Raw genomic sequence first — 16096 nt, forward strand, 5'->3', positions numbered from 1 at the left:
CTACTTGCATGTGTACTTGCAGGCCAGAAGAGGGCACCAGATCTCATTACAGATGGTTGTGAGCCACCATGTGGTTGCTGGGAATTGAACTCAGGACCTCTGGAACAGCAGCCAATGCTCTTAACCTCTGAGCCATCTCTCCAGCCCCCTCAAGCTGTCTCTTGACTGAGCTCATTGCTGTGGTTTTCATGCTTGTCCCGTAGAACATTATAGATTCATTTTATGTGTTAAAGTCATCTGGGACAAGGCAGAAAGCCATGGGGTAAGAAGTAAATAAAAGTATACAGAAATAGAGAAAGATAAAAGCCCAGAGGCAAAAGATAGGTGAAATGATTTAAGAAAAGCTGGCTAGAAACAAATGAAGCGAAGGCTGGGCATTCCTAGAAAAGAATAAGCCTCCAGTGTATTTATCTGGGATCCAGGTGGCAGGCCCTCCAAACAGCAAAGAAGCAAAAGAGTAAAAGAGCTAAGAGTAAAAAAACACCAACTACAGGTCTCCCTTTATGAGGATATTAGGAAAATGGTCAGCCTTGGAGGATGGAAGGGGTTTCTTCTCCTGAGGAGAAAGGCAGATGTGAGTAAGCATCCTTAATCAGAAGCTGTGTTGTAGTCACTTCCCATTTATATAAAGAGTGCCACCTCCCTGAGCTCCGGAGTTCTCTTCTATTATAAAGCCAGTTATTGAGTGTTGGTTTCTCTTCCTTTGAGGACTGGGAAGTTTCCTGAGGCTTTGGGAAGTCTGTGAAAGAAGGACCATGCTCTGGCTACTGTTGCCTTCACAAACAGTGAGGTCACTTGTCTCAGGCTCAAAACTATTTTGTAGTTTTTCAATATCGATAATATTGATATTGACAAATATATTAAATTGCAAGTAGGAAAAAATTGAGACTATCGATAACTTTTAAGCAATCATTGCTAACTTTGAAAGATCACAGCTATTATATTTTCACTGTCAATACCCAAGCTTCCCAACATCTCTCCTGGGGGTTTGCTGCCAGCTCACATGATTTTCATATTATGCAACCATTCTGCAGCTCACAGGCAAGGTGTATTTACTGGAACAAATTTTACCCTTATAGCCTCTACTCAAAGCGCAGTGGTTAGTCAATATGCAAACCCTGTTGGCAAGTATTAAGGGTGCCTATCTGTCTTCAGTTCCAATTTTCCACGTGGACAGAATAACTTTCCTATTACCATGTTTTGTTCATGATATTTCTAAACTCTGTTTTTCCAGGCATCAACCAAAATATTCAGATATAATACTAGTGTTTTCGGGAGTCATTGCTCCTCATTTTAAACATCTTATTTTTAGCTCTAACTGTCCTAAATCATGTTTACAAACTACTGTTTTTATCAACCTTTGCATATCTTTTATTTTTCTAGATTTTAAATGGTTTGAGGTGAAACCATATATCAGTATATATTCTGCAATTATTGGCATCATTCACGGTATAGGAAAATATTTCTATAGTTAATTCCTCTTTCTTCTGAAGAGCCTGATAGGTTTATATTAGCAGGAAAATTACAGTTTTAGTGGTATAAATCATAGATCCTATCACTGAATTAGACTATAGAGAAATAACATTTTCTATTTCAATATATAAAAAATTTGAAGTCTTTACTAATACATACAAATATCATAAAGTGTTGTAAGGAGGCTGCTTGTTTGTTTCCTGACTACCCAGACTCCTAAAATCATCACACAGAAACTATATTATTTAAATCACTGATTGGCCCCATTAGCTCTATCTTCATATTCGCTAACTTTTACATCTTAATTTAACCCATCTTCATTAATCTGTGCATCATCACGAAACTGTGGTCTACCAGCAAAATTTCAGCATGTCTGTCTCTGGTGGTGGCTCCATGGTTTCTCCTTGACTTCACCTTCTTCCTCCCAGCATTCAGTTTAGTTTTTCTCTACCTAGCTAAGTTCTGCCTTGCTATAGGCTAAAGCCAGATTTCTTTATTCTTTAATGGGAATCGTGGCATACAGAGGGGAGTCCCACACCAACAAAGTCCCTATGATTTGGCCAGTTCTTCAAATAAAGTAACATTAAGTCTACATTTACAGAAGTCATATAACATCTTAAACACAAGACAGGTTTTTAGAGATTAGTGACTGTGCATCCAATCACCATTATAGCCACTAATATTGTGTAATAATTATTGTTTCTGCTCTAAGATCTCAGCTGTCTTTGCTTATGTCTCAGTTGTGAAAGTTTCATAGGCAATACACTAGGGCATCTATGAGTTTGAACCCAGGGACTCCAAAGAAAAGGTCAAGCTTTTCATAGAATTCTTATCCTGATTTCCTCAAGAGATGCTTGCTTCCTTGGCAACATCATATGAATTAACAGGATCCTACTTATCCTCTAGTACTGAGGCTGAAGATGTGTCCCACCTTCCCAGTGATCCCTTGTAAGCCCTGCTCCTGCTGCTATGAGTCAGCCTGTGTGAAGGATGCTGAGAGCTCTGTCCTCTCAACTGTTGCTTTGTTGGTCTCCCATTAAGTGCTTCTTACCCATGTGCAAGACTTCAGCATCTTTTACTATAGTCTGGATCCACATTCCTGGGCAGCTAGGAGGTGAGGATAAGTCAGGGCCCATGTGCCAGTTTGTAAAAGACAAACTGAGGTTGCTTAGAGACTCAAATGCAAGTGATGAAAATAGACAAAAAGTTTCTATTATTAAAATAAAGTTTGCTTAAAAAAACTTTAGTCTAGTCTAAGAGAAAAAATTAGGTATTACTTGATAATTTAAAAATAATGAGTATTCATTAATGAAATATGTGTGTTGGGCCTCATGAGGCCTGGACATGAGGCCTAGTGAAGCTTCCTGAGTCTAGCTCTAGTTTGGAGACCTGTCTCTGGCTATAACTTCCACATAGGAAGTGACTCAGCACAACCTGACCTCGGCCTGCCTCTGCCCAGCCACCACTAACATGGCAGGATATTATTGGCCCTTGTTCCTTGCTCTGCCTCAGCCCATCCCAGACTTCCCACCTCCTATCTCAGCCTATATAAATTCCTGCCTAATACAATTAAAGAGAACCTGCTTTGACAGACTCCCTACTCAGTGTGTGTGTGTTTATCCCTGGTGGCCAGGGAGCAAGGTCTGAGTCACTGATACTCACTATCCTGCTCAGTCCCAGAGAACCCCGCCCTATTTGCTTAAAAACCTAGCAGATTGGTGATGTGTGTGAGGAAAGGAAGAATCACTGATGGGTCAATCACTATGCGGTTGAGTGTACCCACATTAAATATTGAACAGCCCAGTTTTAAATAAAATCCTGCCCTCAGCCAAGCCTGTGAGAAGGCCAGCATGTTCCCACCTGAATCTTTGCCTGCTGGCCTTTGGGAGGCTGGATCTAAGGGACCAGGTGGAACACAAACTCATGATGACTTTACCTTGTACAAGGTGGCCGCATTTGACCTGGCAGTGGGCATCATCCTCCGACTGTAGCTCTGGGCCACCCTTTATGGACCCCCGCTCTCTGGGGGCCTGATCCCAGACTCCAAACGGGTGGGGGCGCCCCCTCTCCCTCCCGACACCCTCTACTCAGCGGCTTAAGCTTGGGTGTGTTTGGAAGCTATATACCAGACTGGAGGCAGAGTCCCAGGTTCATCCTTCCTGTGACAGAGAGTAACAAGCTTTAATTAATACCAGAGATAGTTAAGGTATTTAATAAAATGTTTTACCTTTTCAAAAATTAATTATTCCTTGTTCATGGACACTGGCTTAATGTTTTATTGTGAAGATTTTATTTACAAGAGACTTCATAAAAATACAACATATTAATTAAGAGGGTGAGCTTTAGAACAAGGATGCAATATTTTTTAAGGTCTTTGGAATATGTCCAGACCCTGGTGAAGCACCAAGAAAAGTCTGTTTTATACTGTTGCTTATTAATAAGTAAGATGGATTAGAAAACATTTTAGTAACATTTTCTTTCAATTATCTTATTTAATTAAATATATTAATTTATTATTTTTGTGAGCGATCAAGTCTCACTATATATATGGAACTTACTCAAGGTGGTGTCTCCTCCACCAGCAGCAACCCTTTCAAGACCATAAAATGTGAGGCTAGCTTGGAACATGTGCTGTTGCTGCTCAGGGCTTCCTATCTTGAATCCAGGTGTAGCTAGGGATTACCACCAGTGGAGCCAAAGCCAGCAGGAGCAAGGATGCTGGTAGCTGGCTGTCATGACCTGAAAGTGAGGGCAAGCCCAGGGTCAAGGGGTCAAAGAACAGCACTATCACCCCACCAGAGTGCCTGCAGCCGCTAAGCATAAGCATAATCTTGGAGATGTGTACATGGTCCTCACAAAAAAGTGCCTGCAGCTGCTACTCACAGTCTTGGAGATTTGTACATTGTCCTTACACAGATACTCTATGTCTCTGGGTAACTCAAGTTCCTGTTGCATATTCAATAAAAGGCGATCTAAAAAAACCAAATTAAGAAAGATTCAAGAGCAGTGGATTGACTTATTGAGAAATTAATAATGTAAGTAAACTAGAAATAATGGATTCTTTAAAAGTAATTAAGAGACTACAAAGAAATACTTAATGCCTTATTAGAAGGAAAGGAAAAACAACATCAGTTGTGATGAGGAGCTAATCTTTCCTTTCTCTTCAGATCCTATATGAATAAATAAGCCAACTCAACATGATGACTAAATAAATGTGGCATCTGCCCAGTGGGCTTACTGAAGATCGCTATACCCGATTGTAATAATCAAAGTGGACAGAATGCAGGGGCTTAAGAGAGATTAGCGTCTTCAGGGCTCAGCCAAGCTTTGTTCCTTGTCAGCATGGAAGAAGGAAGCCACTCAATGATTATAATTCAAATTAGTCTGGAAGTTTGTAGTGTCAGGACTTCTGACAAAATAGCTTACCACAGATTCAGAAAATAATGTTGCCTGAGTAGGGTTCTTCTTTAGAAGAAACCTGTTCACTGTCCTCTAGACAAATAAATAAATATAAATAAATAAATAAATATAAAAAAATAAAAAGCTATCTGATTTTGTTCTTGCAAAACATCAAACACACACACACACACACACACACACACACACACACACTCAATTTCCTTAGCAGTTGTCTAAGACTATTATTCCTGTGACAGATAGTAACAAGCTTTAATTAATACCAGAGATAGTTAAGGTATTTAATAAAATGTTTTACCTTTTCAAAAATTAATTATCCCTTGTTCATGGAGACTGGCTTAATGTTTTATTGTGAAGATTTTATTTACAAGAGACTTCATAAAAATACAACATATTAATTAAGAGGGTGAGCTTTAGAACAAGGATGCAATATTTTTTAAGGTCTTTGGAATATGTCCAGACCCTGGTGAAGCACCAAGAAAAGTCTGTTTTATACTGTTGCTTATTAATAAGTAAGATGGACAAGAAAACATTTTAGTAACATTTTCTTTCAATTATCTTATTTAATTGAATATATTAACTTATTATTTTTGTGAGCAATCAAGTCTCACTATATATATGAACTTTCTCTGTTGCCCAGACTGGGCTGACATCCTTGGAAATTCTGTTTTAATTCTCCAAGTGCTGGTATTACAGGTGCTACACTTACTGCCTAAGGAATGCCCTTACCCATCAACTTTCTTTTTAAAAAAAAAACTGTTTAGTATTTATTTGATCAAATCTTTTATATTTATATTCCAAAAAGTCCTTTTGAAGTCATTGTAATGAGAACATCAAGCATTCACAAAACTGGAGAGAATATCCTATTCAAATTCAGCAATTATTAGCACTATGCTGTATCCCCCTTTTCCCCTTCCCCCTTTCTTCTTATTTCTCTCTGCCCTCCATTTCTTTCTGTTATGGTTTGGATACTAAATGTTTCCTACAGGCTTGTGTGCTTGACCCTTTGGTCTCCAGCTGGTGTTACTGTTGGGAAAAGCATGAAACCTTTTGAGCATGTGGTTTAGATGACAAAATGCAGTGTCACAGGGACAGTATTTATGATTATAGACTGTCTTTGAGTCTAGCCTGAGTTATTGCTTCCCAATCTGCCAAGACTTAAACAAGCAAAAACACACTCCCGATCTTGTGGACATAGCTCCTGACTTCCTCACCACAATGGACTGCTCCTCCTCAGAACTGTGAGACAAAAGAAGTCCTTTCTCCCTTGAATTGCTTCTTTCACAGACACCCCACATTCCTGACATATACTGGTTAAAAAGTTCCCTTTTAACACTAATCTGTTCAGACATGGTTAGATATTTCCAGAACAAGTCTAAGTTAAAATAAAAACAAATAAAATAAACAAAAATAAAAACAGGGAAGGGGAGAGTGGTGATTGCCACTATGTGACAATATTTAATTATGGGAGAAGTTTCAAGACCTTTTGAAGTAGTTTGTTGTGATTAGTGAGGAACTAGCTTCTTCGTTCCTCTGGTCCCATGGAGACATTGCATAGCACAGTCAGTCTGAGAGGAAGGGGCCCAGTGAGGAACTTATATTTCTAGACCTTAGGCTTGTTAGACTTCCCTTGGTCTCTGCTCAAATTCCTGCTATAGCTTGATAGGAAAAACACAGCCTTGTTTTGCTCTTTGAGGTTTCTTGATTTTATTCTTGCTGATGTCTAAGCTTCCATGGTCTGCTTCAGAACCTCATAACTCCTGTCCATCCCTTGCAGCTCATTTTGCCAGAAGAGTTTCCTGCCAGTCATGGATATCTATGCTTTCTATCTGTCTGTCTGTCTGTCTGTCTGTCTGTCTGTCTATAAGATACATAGAATGTCTGTTATTTGTTTGGTTAAAGCAAACACCTCTGCCTTGGCTTGTTCAAGTCTTAATGTTTTCTATTTTTTTCCTCTAAGATCTTCAGCATTCTCCAAGGTTACCTAAAATAAAAACAGTGATCCTGTTTCATAATTGCAGCAAAGTCTACCTTATTATTCAGTTGTGGATTTTAGGACCTGCTTTTGAAGACTAGTACACTTGCAAAGAGAATGTGGCTAGCTGATTCTGCATGCACTGCACAGCCAGTCTGCCTCTACTCAGCCTACACGAACTCTGATGATGTCTTATGCCTGCCCTAGCCAGGGGTTTATTGTTATGAGTCCAATCCATACAAATTTAAACTAATAGTACAAATCTCAGTATATAAAATAATACTTTGCCTCAATAGTCCCCAAACATGAAAAAAATACAGTTTATTCTTGGGATTCCATTGTGTGTTAAGATTTCAAGCAGGTCGTATTCAAATAGCAGGAATGAAAGCTGGCAGTTGTTGCCATGCTCTGCAGTCTCATTAGCTGAGTCAGCTAATGACATGGTTGTACACTCAATGTGGCATGCCCTACACCGCTTACCAAAGAAAATGTGGATTAAGATAGCAGCCTACCTCCTGGAAACCCTACTTAAAAAAAGCTTTTACACAGATACCTACTTAGTGTGTCAAGTGTTTTATGCAACTGGTTTTCAATAATTGATAAAAAGCATTTACAAAGATTCCTCAAGTATATTTACCATATTGTCTTGTTTATTCCTCTGCTCCCAAACCTTTTAAAACAATGAGATAAGCAGATGTTCATCTTTTCTCCATACTGTTCTGTCTGTCTGAGGGGAGTGCTGAGACTAAATTAGTATGCCAGAAGGGAAGAAGACAAGAAAATGAGAAATGAGCTATTGGCCTTCCAATATAGAACATGCCCATGTTCAATGAGAACATGAGTACATATTGTCTCTATGGAGGATTAGAATCTCCACAAATGTCCCTTAAATTGATAAATTTACATTCATAATCTCAACACCCTTTTTGTAGGTGTGAGCTCAGGACAGTGTGTTTGCTGCATGGCTTACCAGTGCTCCCCAACTTTGCTATTTCCACATGACACATATAGTTGGTGACATAGCAATTGACTGAGATTTCATTGAGAAAATCTGGTTAAATGTAATAAGTGAGGGCAGATTAGTCACTATGTTAGAAAATTAGCCTTTCAGATGAATCAGGAACCACATATCTTCAGTCAGCTTTGTGTTTTACCATTTGTTGTTCTTGTTAAAATCAGGCTATACTTGTGTTTTCATTAATTTAGTAGTAGTAGATTTCAAAGTCAGGGAAAAAGCTCAACCACTGAACTCTATAGTTGCATTTTATGTGTTTATTAATATAGGATGCATGCATGTGGATAGAAGTTTTTCTCTACCTGGTTATGTACAAGTTAACAGACAACCCAAGGGTGTTGTTTTTCAGGTGCCAGGAAGAAAAAACCTTGGCAGAGAGACTCAGAACTCACTGAGTAGACTAGGTCGACTGCCCAGCAAGCTCCAGAGATAAGCTTCTCACAGCCTCACCTCCTGTCCATCACTAAGCTCCCATGTACCCTACCCAGAGATTACAAACACAAGCTATTCAACTCAGATCTTCATGCTTAGAAAGAGGAAATTTACTCATTGAGCCATTTTCTCCTAGTCTCATGCTCTTTTCATATTAAACAAAGGCCTTCCAAGTTCTAAATTGTTGATCATGTTAAACATCTATGCCATGGCAAAACTGACAATAAAAATAGCTGAATGCATGTAATACACCTTATGCTTATTTTTGAACAAGTTTTTTGTTCTTGCAACTTCACTTTTTACTGTGTACATAAAATACATGGTTCTTTGTTGACTCCTCATCAGAGCCTTTACCTGTTGGGAAGAGTAGATGGGAGGTAGGGAGGAAGCAAGATGGGGTTGGAGGAGAGATGGGAGGGAAAACTGAGATTGCTGTGTAAAATGAAATAAAAAATAAATTAGAAAAATAAGAAAACATGGCTATTTGTCTTAGCAAAATTTACTTTTTAATTTATATGTATGTGAGCTTCCCTATATAAGAAGTGGAATATACGGTTATATACATATTTTTCAATTAAATTTGACTATTTTATACACACACACACATATGCCTCCTAATTACTCTTTCTCTAACAGTCTCTTATTTCCCTCTCATCCCGTTTAAGACCTTACTCCTGCCGTGACCACGAGCCCCTCTCTCAACAAGGCATTTAGGTTTTGTTTTAAGCTCAGTTGATTTAATCAGGCCTGTTTATGTGAACATTTAGTTGGAACTGTCCATTAGTATATAGTGGATATAAAACTGAAGGAAGCAATTTACCCTTTCACAAAAGTAATTAGTACATAGTTCTGCAGTGAGAGGTAGGGTCATCTGAGCCCTTCTTGTAGCTAGCCTGCTGTTGACTGGCTCATTTCTATGCATATTCAGAGCAGGCACCTGCAGCTGCTATGAGTTCATGATTGAAATTCCTTTGTTTTGTCAAGAAAATAGCATGTCACTGCCCTTTGCTTTTTCTTCTGGTTCTTTCTGTCAACACTTCTTCAATATCTACTGATCTTTAAAGCGGACGGTATAAATATATTATTGTAGGTTGATCACCAATACACAGTACCATTTGTAGCCACGTGTCTCTACATTCACCGCTGTTCACTGGACAAAGAGGCTTCTCTGATTAAGGCTGAAAGTAGCATTTGTTTAAGAGTATAAATATAAATATTTATAGGCAACTTGATACTAGGTCAATTTGCTAAACAGCACTATTCAGTATTCCCCAAGGAGCTATGATATCTCCTGTCAATATTTTATTTTTTTTGTCATGTTTATAATACTAGGCATGCATTCTTTCATTTGGAGTAAGACTCTAATTCAACCAGAGAGCAATGGGTTACCTCCCAACCAGTGGTGCCACTATTGTGTTTGGAAGATTGGACTCATAGATCATAGAATAAGAAAAAAGAAAAAAAAAAACATTGATGTCCTTTTACTTCCAGTATTTTGCATAGCACCTTCTAAGACCATGAAAGCTAGCCAACAGGAAGGAGTCTTCCAGCTCAGATCCAGTTTGACTTCCCCCAATACTACATCCAAGGTGTATAGTGTATTTAGGAATAGAGTATTACCTACTTGTGGCAGACAGCAAAGAAGAGTGGAAAGAGCTGGTATTGTTTGAATTTTATGGGGTCTCTGTGATCAACAACTCATAAGAAAACATCCCGCCCTTGGCATTTGATGTTTGGATTAATAGCCCATGGCTTCTGAGTGAAATTTTGCTCAGTCATGTATATATCTATGCTATTTTCATCTGAAACAGAGTTCTGATTGTATTTCATATTAGAAACATTTAACAAACTAGTATATGTGCTTATTAACCTTTACCCTATAATGTCAAATTTCTTTAATTTTTTCCTTTGTCCAATGACTGTTGTTTTCTAATCTTTATGATATGCCCTATTGAGCAAATATGCTGCTTCCTTTATTCATGGGGCTGATTAACATTGCCTGGCATTATAATAAAATAGTGGTTATATCTAAAACCTATCTTAGTCTAAAAGCAGTGGGGCCAAATCTTGATCTGCCACTTTTAGTGTTATAGATATAGATGACAGATAATTGATTAACCCTTACTTTTGAAAATATCACTATGTATTGTTGTATTATGTATGTATATACACTCTATATGCATTTTTTCAGAAACCACAACTATTCATTACCCTCCATAAATTTTGAAGTCAGAACATCTTTTATTTTATAATATTCACACTGACAGGCTGGTAGCAAGTATATTGTTCTGTTCTTATACTAAATGTCACTGTGTAGGTTACAAATGATTGCTTACAGTGGACAGTAATTTTCAAGATCAGTTGGAAATGTCAGTTCTGGTCTTAACTTCTTGATTCTGTGTAAAATCCATGTTTTCTATGTTGTTACTTTGCTACCAAGAATTGTCCTATTCAGAATCTTCTGTGGCACACGACACACTTAAGTGAAGTGTGCAAGGTAAGAGAAAGTAAGATGTAAGCTATACATGGGAGCCAGATAGGAAGCAAGCTATACATGGTGAGACAGTTAGAGTACAGGCTATGCATTGGGGCATGAGGGCCAGGTAGGATGGAAGCTATGTATAGGAATACCAGGAAAGACAAAAGAAATATACTAGAAACTAGGAATATGCAAGATATGCATGAGGATCAGGTAGGTTGCAAGCCACACATTGGAGGTCAGGCATGTTGGAAGCATTCATTAAGGGCCAAGAGGATTCAATCTATGCAGTAAGGGCCAGATAGAATGAGGGTCCTAGGCATGAGGGTCCAGGTGGGAGGAAAGCTGTGCATTTAAGGCAACATAAAATGCAGGATAAGTATTAAGGTTCAGATAGGATGCAAGATAGACATTAAGGGCCAGGAAGCAAGTGTGTTATTCATTACAGGACCAGATAGGATACAAGCTATGCATGAGGATCCAGGTGGTACTGCAGCATAGATCTCTCTGAAAAAAGAGGAGGCACAATATAAAATAGCCTTGTCACAAGATTTTGACAATGGCTACAGTAACAATGGCTACAGTAACAATAGCTGATATTAGAATGTCTTTTGCATGACCACTTCATCTGTACCAATACCTTGCTCTATCTTTGCCCTTTAGCTGTTGTTTAACACATTCAGGTGTTTTATAAAGACATTCTTGCTTTTTATTTAAACAAATACTTCGTTTTGTTCTTTGGGGAGGGTATATATTTATACCATAAAAATATATAATACTCCTTTGAAGCATATTCACAGATAAACTATGGAAACATGTCTGTGACTTTACTTTTATTATAGAAATTATGGTTCCTTAATGATTTCTGAAACCCTTGCCTACAAACATTTTTTGAATGTCTTAAAATAATAAAAAAATCTGTGATAATGATAATTACTCATGAATTTGTGAAATATGGTATTAACTTTGAATTTTACTCAACCAATCTTTAGTATAAGAAATAATTATATCCAGAAACATATAAACTATATTTTAAAAATATAACTCATTATTATTCATTTACAATTTGGTTGATATTATATTTAAAATTAAAAAGGATGGGTTTTAATTTATTGTGGTACATGACAAGCAACATCCAGTTGTTTTCTGGCTGAACTTCAAAGTGAAAACAGTTACCCCCTCATAGATGGGGACAGTCACATCCAATGATACCCTCCCTCTTCTCTTACCCATGTAGGATCACTTCTTTTATAAGAATTAGCAGTCCCCAAGATTGGCCTGCCATTTGTCTCATCCAGTTTATAACATAAATCTCACAGATTACATTATAAATGCACAGATCTGGTGGTTCATCATATTTCCTTTATATTGACTGTCTCTAAAACGCATTTGCATATCAATCAGAGGAGTCAATGGTATTAGTTACTTCTTCGAGTTGTATACAAGTAAAAAGATCTCTCTGCTTTGTTCTATTACTAAAACTAGTTGGTGCTGAGGGGTAGTATGGGAAACATGTCCAGGGTCACAAAATATTGATAACCTAATGTGTCTAGAATGTAATGTGTGTCTTACGACCAAATCCTGGTGCTGAACAACAAAAACTTGGATTTTTATTTTTTTTTTTTATTTTTTTTTTTTTTGGTTTTTCGAGACAGGGTTTCTCTGTGGTTTTGGAGCCTGTCCTGGAACTAGCTCTTGTAGACCAGGCTGGTCTCGAACTCACAGAGATCCGCCTGCCTCTGCCTCCCAAGTGCTGGGATTAAAGGCGTGCGCCACCACCGCCCGGCAAAACTTGGATTTTTATATCACAGTATTTTGTATTGTGAAAGTAATATCTTGCTACACATTTTGAAGTGAGGTGTTTTGGGAATGGTTTGTGTTTTATTTAACTTATAAACAAATTGGACACTCTAGAATTTTAAATGGAGATTGGTGATATCCATGAAGCAGGAAAGGATGATCTATACACTATTTTCTCCAACCGCCAAAAGCATGATCTTCATAGTCTGATGTTGCTTCACTGTCAACCATTGTCTCTTCCCTCCCATATTGGCTTTGTCATGTCTATGATAAAAACAGGGGGAGTTAACATTTACACAACAATATAGTCCACGTAAGCTGAACATCCTTTGACATCTTCAAGTGAGCCCATTTAGACTCTGGTTGCATTTTTATTTGTTGAATTTTTACTGAACTCTATAATTTAATAATTGCTTTGCTGGAACAAATGGGAAGGAGCAAAAGATTTTTGATGGAGAATACAAATAAGCTGCATCGTGAGGGGCTGAATGTTAGGGTGTCTGCATTTATGGAGAGATAATCTGAAAAATTGTTTCAATCATGTCTTTGGTTTTATAACTACAATTATGAATAATTTCAGACTTTGTGTTTTAGAAAAGAACTTATTTCCTTGCCAGCATTTAAAAATGAATTATTAGGGCTGGAGATATGGCTCAGTAGTTAAAAGCACAGGTTCTTCCAGAGGCCCCAGTTTTAGCACCCATATAAAGGATCACAGCTCTCTGTATAGCTCCAGTTCCAAGGAATATGATGCTTTCTTCTTTTCTGTATGAGTACCAGGCATGCACACAGTGAACAGAAATGCATGCAGAGTAAACACCCATACACATAAAATAAAATAAATATATATATATATTTTTTTTGGTTTTTCGAGACAAGGTTTCTCTGTGGTTTTGGAGCCTGTCCTGGAACTAGCTCTTGTATACCAGGCTGGTCTCGAACTCACAGAGATCCTCCTGCCTCTGCCTCCCGAGTGCTGGGATTAAAGGTGTACGCCACCACCGCCCGGCAATAAAAATAATTTTTAAGTAAATTATAAACCATATATACTTAACCTTATAAAATTTAGGGGAAAATAAGTAATAATTTGTCTATATATATTTATTTTGCTGTTTTGGAGCTCTTCAACTTTTGCATTCAAATGCTAATGGGTTCTGTTCAAAAATGCTGTTCTGATAAACATTACACCATCTCCAAGTTCTCATTATTAGAAAATTGACATGTTTTTATAATAATTTTGAATATATTATGATTATTTTGCTCATCATTATCCATTAATTATAAAGCACTGTGTTCCTATCACATTGCTCTTATGGAGAGAATTTATGGACTTTAGCTTTGGCAACTTCCTAGTCACCTGGGTAAAAACCTGGTATTCTTCAGATTGGTAACCCATGTTTGAACAGTTTTTCCATAGGTGTGGTACAATTAGAATTCCATAAGTAGTACTAAAGTGTGAAACTCTGACAATACTCCATTGAACATCTCATAAATGTGTCTGATATAATTTTATTTAAACTATGTTTCGATAGTTAGAATGATTTCTCGTTGTGTTTTGCACTTCTCTCTTTGACTGTAGGGTGAAGAAGGGTACCCACAAGAAGGAATTCTGGAAGACATGCCTGTGGATCCTAGCAGTGAGGCTTATGAAATGCCTTCAGAGGTAAATGGTATATACAGAAAACTAAGAAAAGTAGTTGAGATGTTTAATTTAGGTCATACCAAATTTGGTATCACCAAAACACAATGGCTATCAGATCTTCCCCATATTAGGGTCTGGGTTGTTCAATCAAGAAAAGATTTCAGAGGAACTGATTTTGATCTGTGTGGGAGAGCATGGGAGTTAAGATAGATCAAAATGAGAATAGAATATTCTGGCACAAGAGACTACCAGAAACAAAGGCACATGGAAGTGTCTGAGGAACAGTGAGTGTACAGTTATTAATCATGCTTAGAAAACAGAAATATGACAGATTAAAATGGAAGACACAATTAAGGTTATGGAAAAACTATAGCGCACCAAGATAGCTTTGTCAGTTAAGTTTACATTTGTTTAAAACAAGACAAAACAAAACAAAAAACAGGTGTTCGAAGATAAGTTTAGTTTAACAGTAGAATCTTGATGTAATTGGAATTATTCTTGAGGAAGGGTACCTAATCTAGCTAGTTATGCCTACTGTTGTTGTGTTTATCCACATTTGGCCAGGAGTCTTGGGTTTTAGGATAAGGTAAAGGAATCATTAAAGCTGACCATGAAGTGGCTTTTCCTAATGGGAGAGAGAAATGCGCCTTGTCTCTAAGCATTGTCACTTCTGAGAACAAGAGTCTCTGAGCTCGGGAAGATGTTCCATGCTGTTGATCTTAGTGCTCACAGCTTGCAGTTCTCAATTAAGGAAACAAATCCAGAAGGCTAAGTAATTCACACTGTCGGACAGACCACAAATCAAATAACACACCTAGAATTAGGCCTAATAAGCTAACCCTGACAACTCCCATAACGCAGATGACAGGTATGAACAAACAAATAAATGTGTGTGACGGAGACATTCCAAACACTGTTCTGACGGTTTTATCTGAGTGGGAGGTGGGCCCTTCTCTCGTGTGAAGTAGACTCTTGATAGCTGTCACTTTCACAGACAGGTCATTCTTTCTTTCTCTCTGATGATAGGAAGGATACCAAGACTATGAGCCCGAAGCCTAAGAGGGCCTTGAGTCCCAGTGTCCTGAGATCTCCGGCCACTGTTCCATGGCGTACAAGTGCTCAGTTCCAATGTGCCCATTCATGACGTTTTCTCAAAGCTGTACAGTGTGTTTCAAAGTCTTCCATCAGCAGTGATTGACGTCCTGTACCTGCCCCTCAGCATCCCGGTGCTTCCCTCTCACTACAGTGAATACATGGTAGCAGGGTCCTGTGTGCTGTGGATTTTGTGGCTTCAAACCTAAAATGTTAGAAGAAAATTAAAACACCTAAGTGACTACCACTTATTTCTAAACCTTCACTATTTTTGTTGCTGTTCTTGAGAAGTTGTGACTTGCTATCTTATAAGAGTTTTAGGTGTCCTTGATGATTCTTTCTGTCTAAGAATGACGTATTGTGAAATTTGTTAATAATATATTTTAAAATATGTGAGCATGAAACTATGCACCTATAAATATTAATTATGAATTTTACAGTTTTGTGATGTGTTTTATTAACTTGTGTTTGTACATAAATGGTGATAACTAAAATAAAATATCATCTCATTGCAAAATTACTCTTTTCCATGTCACTTTAGTAACAAAATTGTGCTTATCAGGGACATAAAACTGGAAATGACAACTGACACAAAGAACCTGAATTTAAAGTCTTAAACACGACCTTTAGAAATGGGGAGAAGTGAGAGATGGAACATTCACCTGTGGGAAAAGTTCCCCAGTGTAGCTGCCCAGAGCTAAGTCTGATCAATGCTGCTGCTCTGAGTGCTGGCTGCACTGAGAAACAGTTCAGTGACACTAAAACGTGTGA

At 37.8% G+C, this 16096-nt stretch overlaps 1 protein-coding gene across 2 annotated transcripts in view; it reads left to right on the plus strand.

Moving 5' to 3' along the window:
* Snca (synuclein alpha) overlaps positions 1-15864 on the plus strand; it is a 98609-nt gene extending 82745 nt beyond the window's left edge. Inside the window, exons 5-6 of one of the 2 annotated variants that reach the window (XM_057776648.1) lie at positions 14171-14254; positions 15260-15864. In XM_057776648.1, the coding sequence (XP_057632631.1) occupies positions 14171-14254; positions 15260-15292 (117 nt within the window). In that variant the 3' untranslated portion in view covers positions 15293-15864. The remainder of the gene's footprint in view (positions 1-14170; positions 14255-15259) is intronic. The other variant, XM_057776645.1, reaches the window with a different exon arrangement.
* Positions 15865-16096: the final 232 nt, after the last annotated feature.

Source organism: Chionomys nivalis, chromosome 1, assembly GCF_950005125.1.
Source record: "Chionomys nivalis chromosome 1, mChiNiv1.1, whole genome shotgun sequence".
Classification (NCBI taxonomy): domain Eukaryota; kingdom Metazoa; phylum Chordata; class Mammalia; order Rodentia; family Cricetidae; genus Chionomys; species Chionomys nivalis.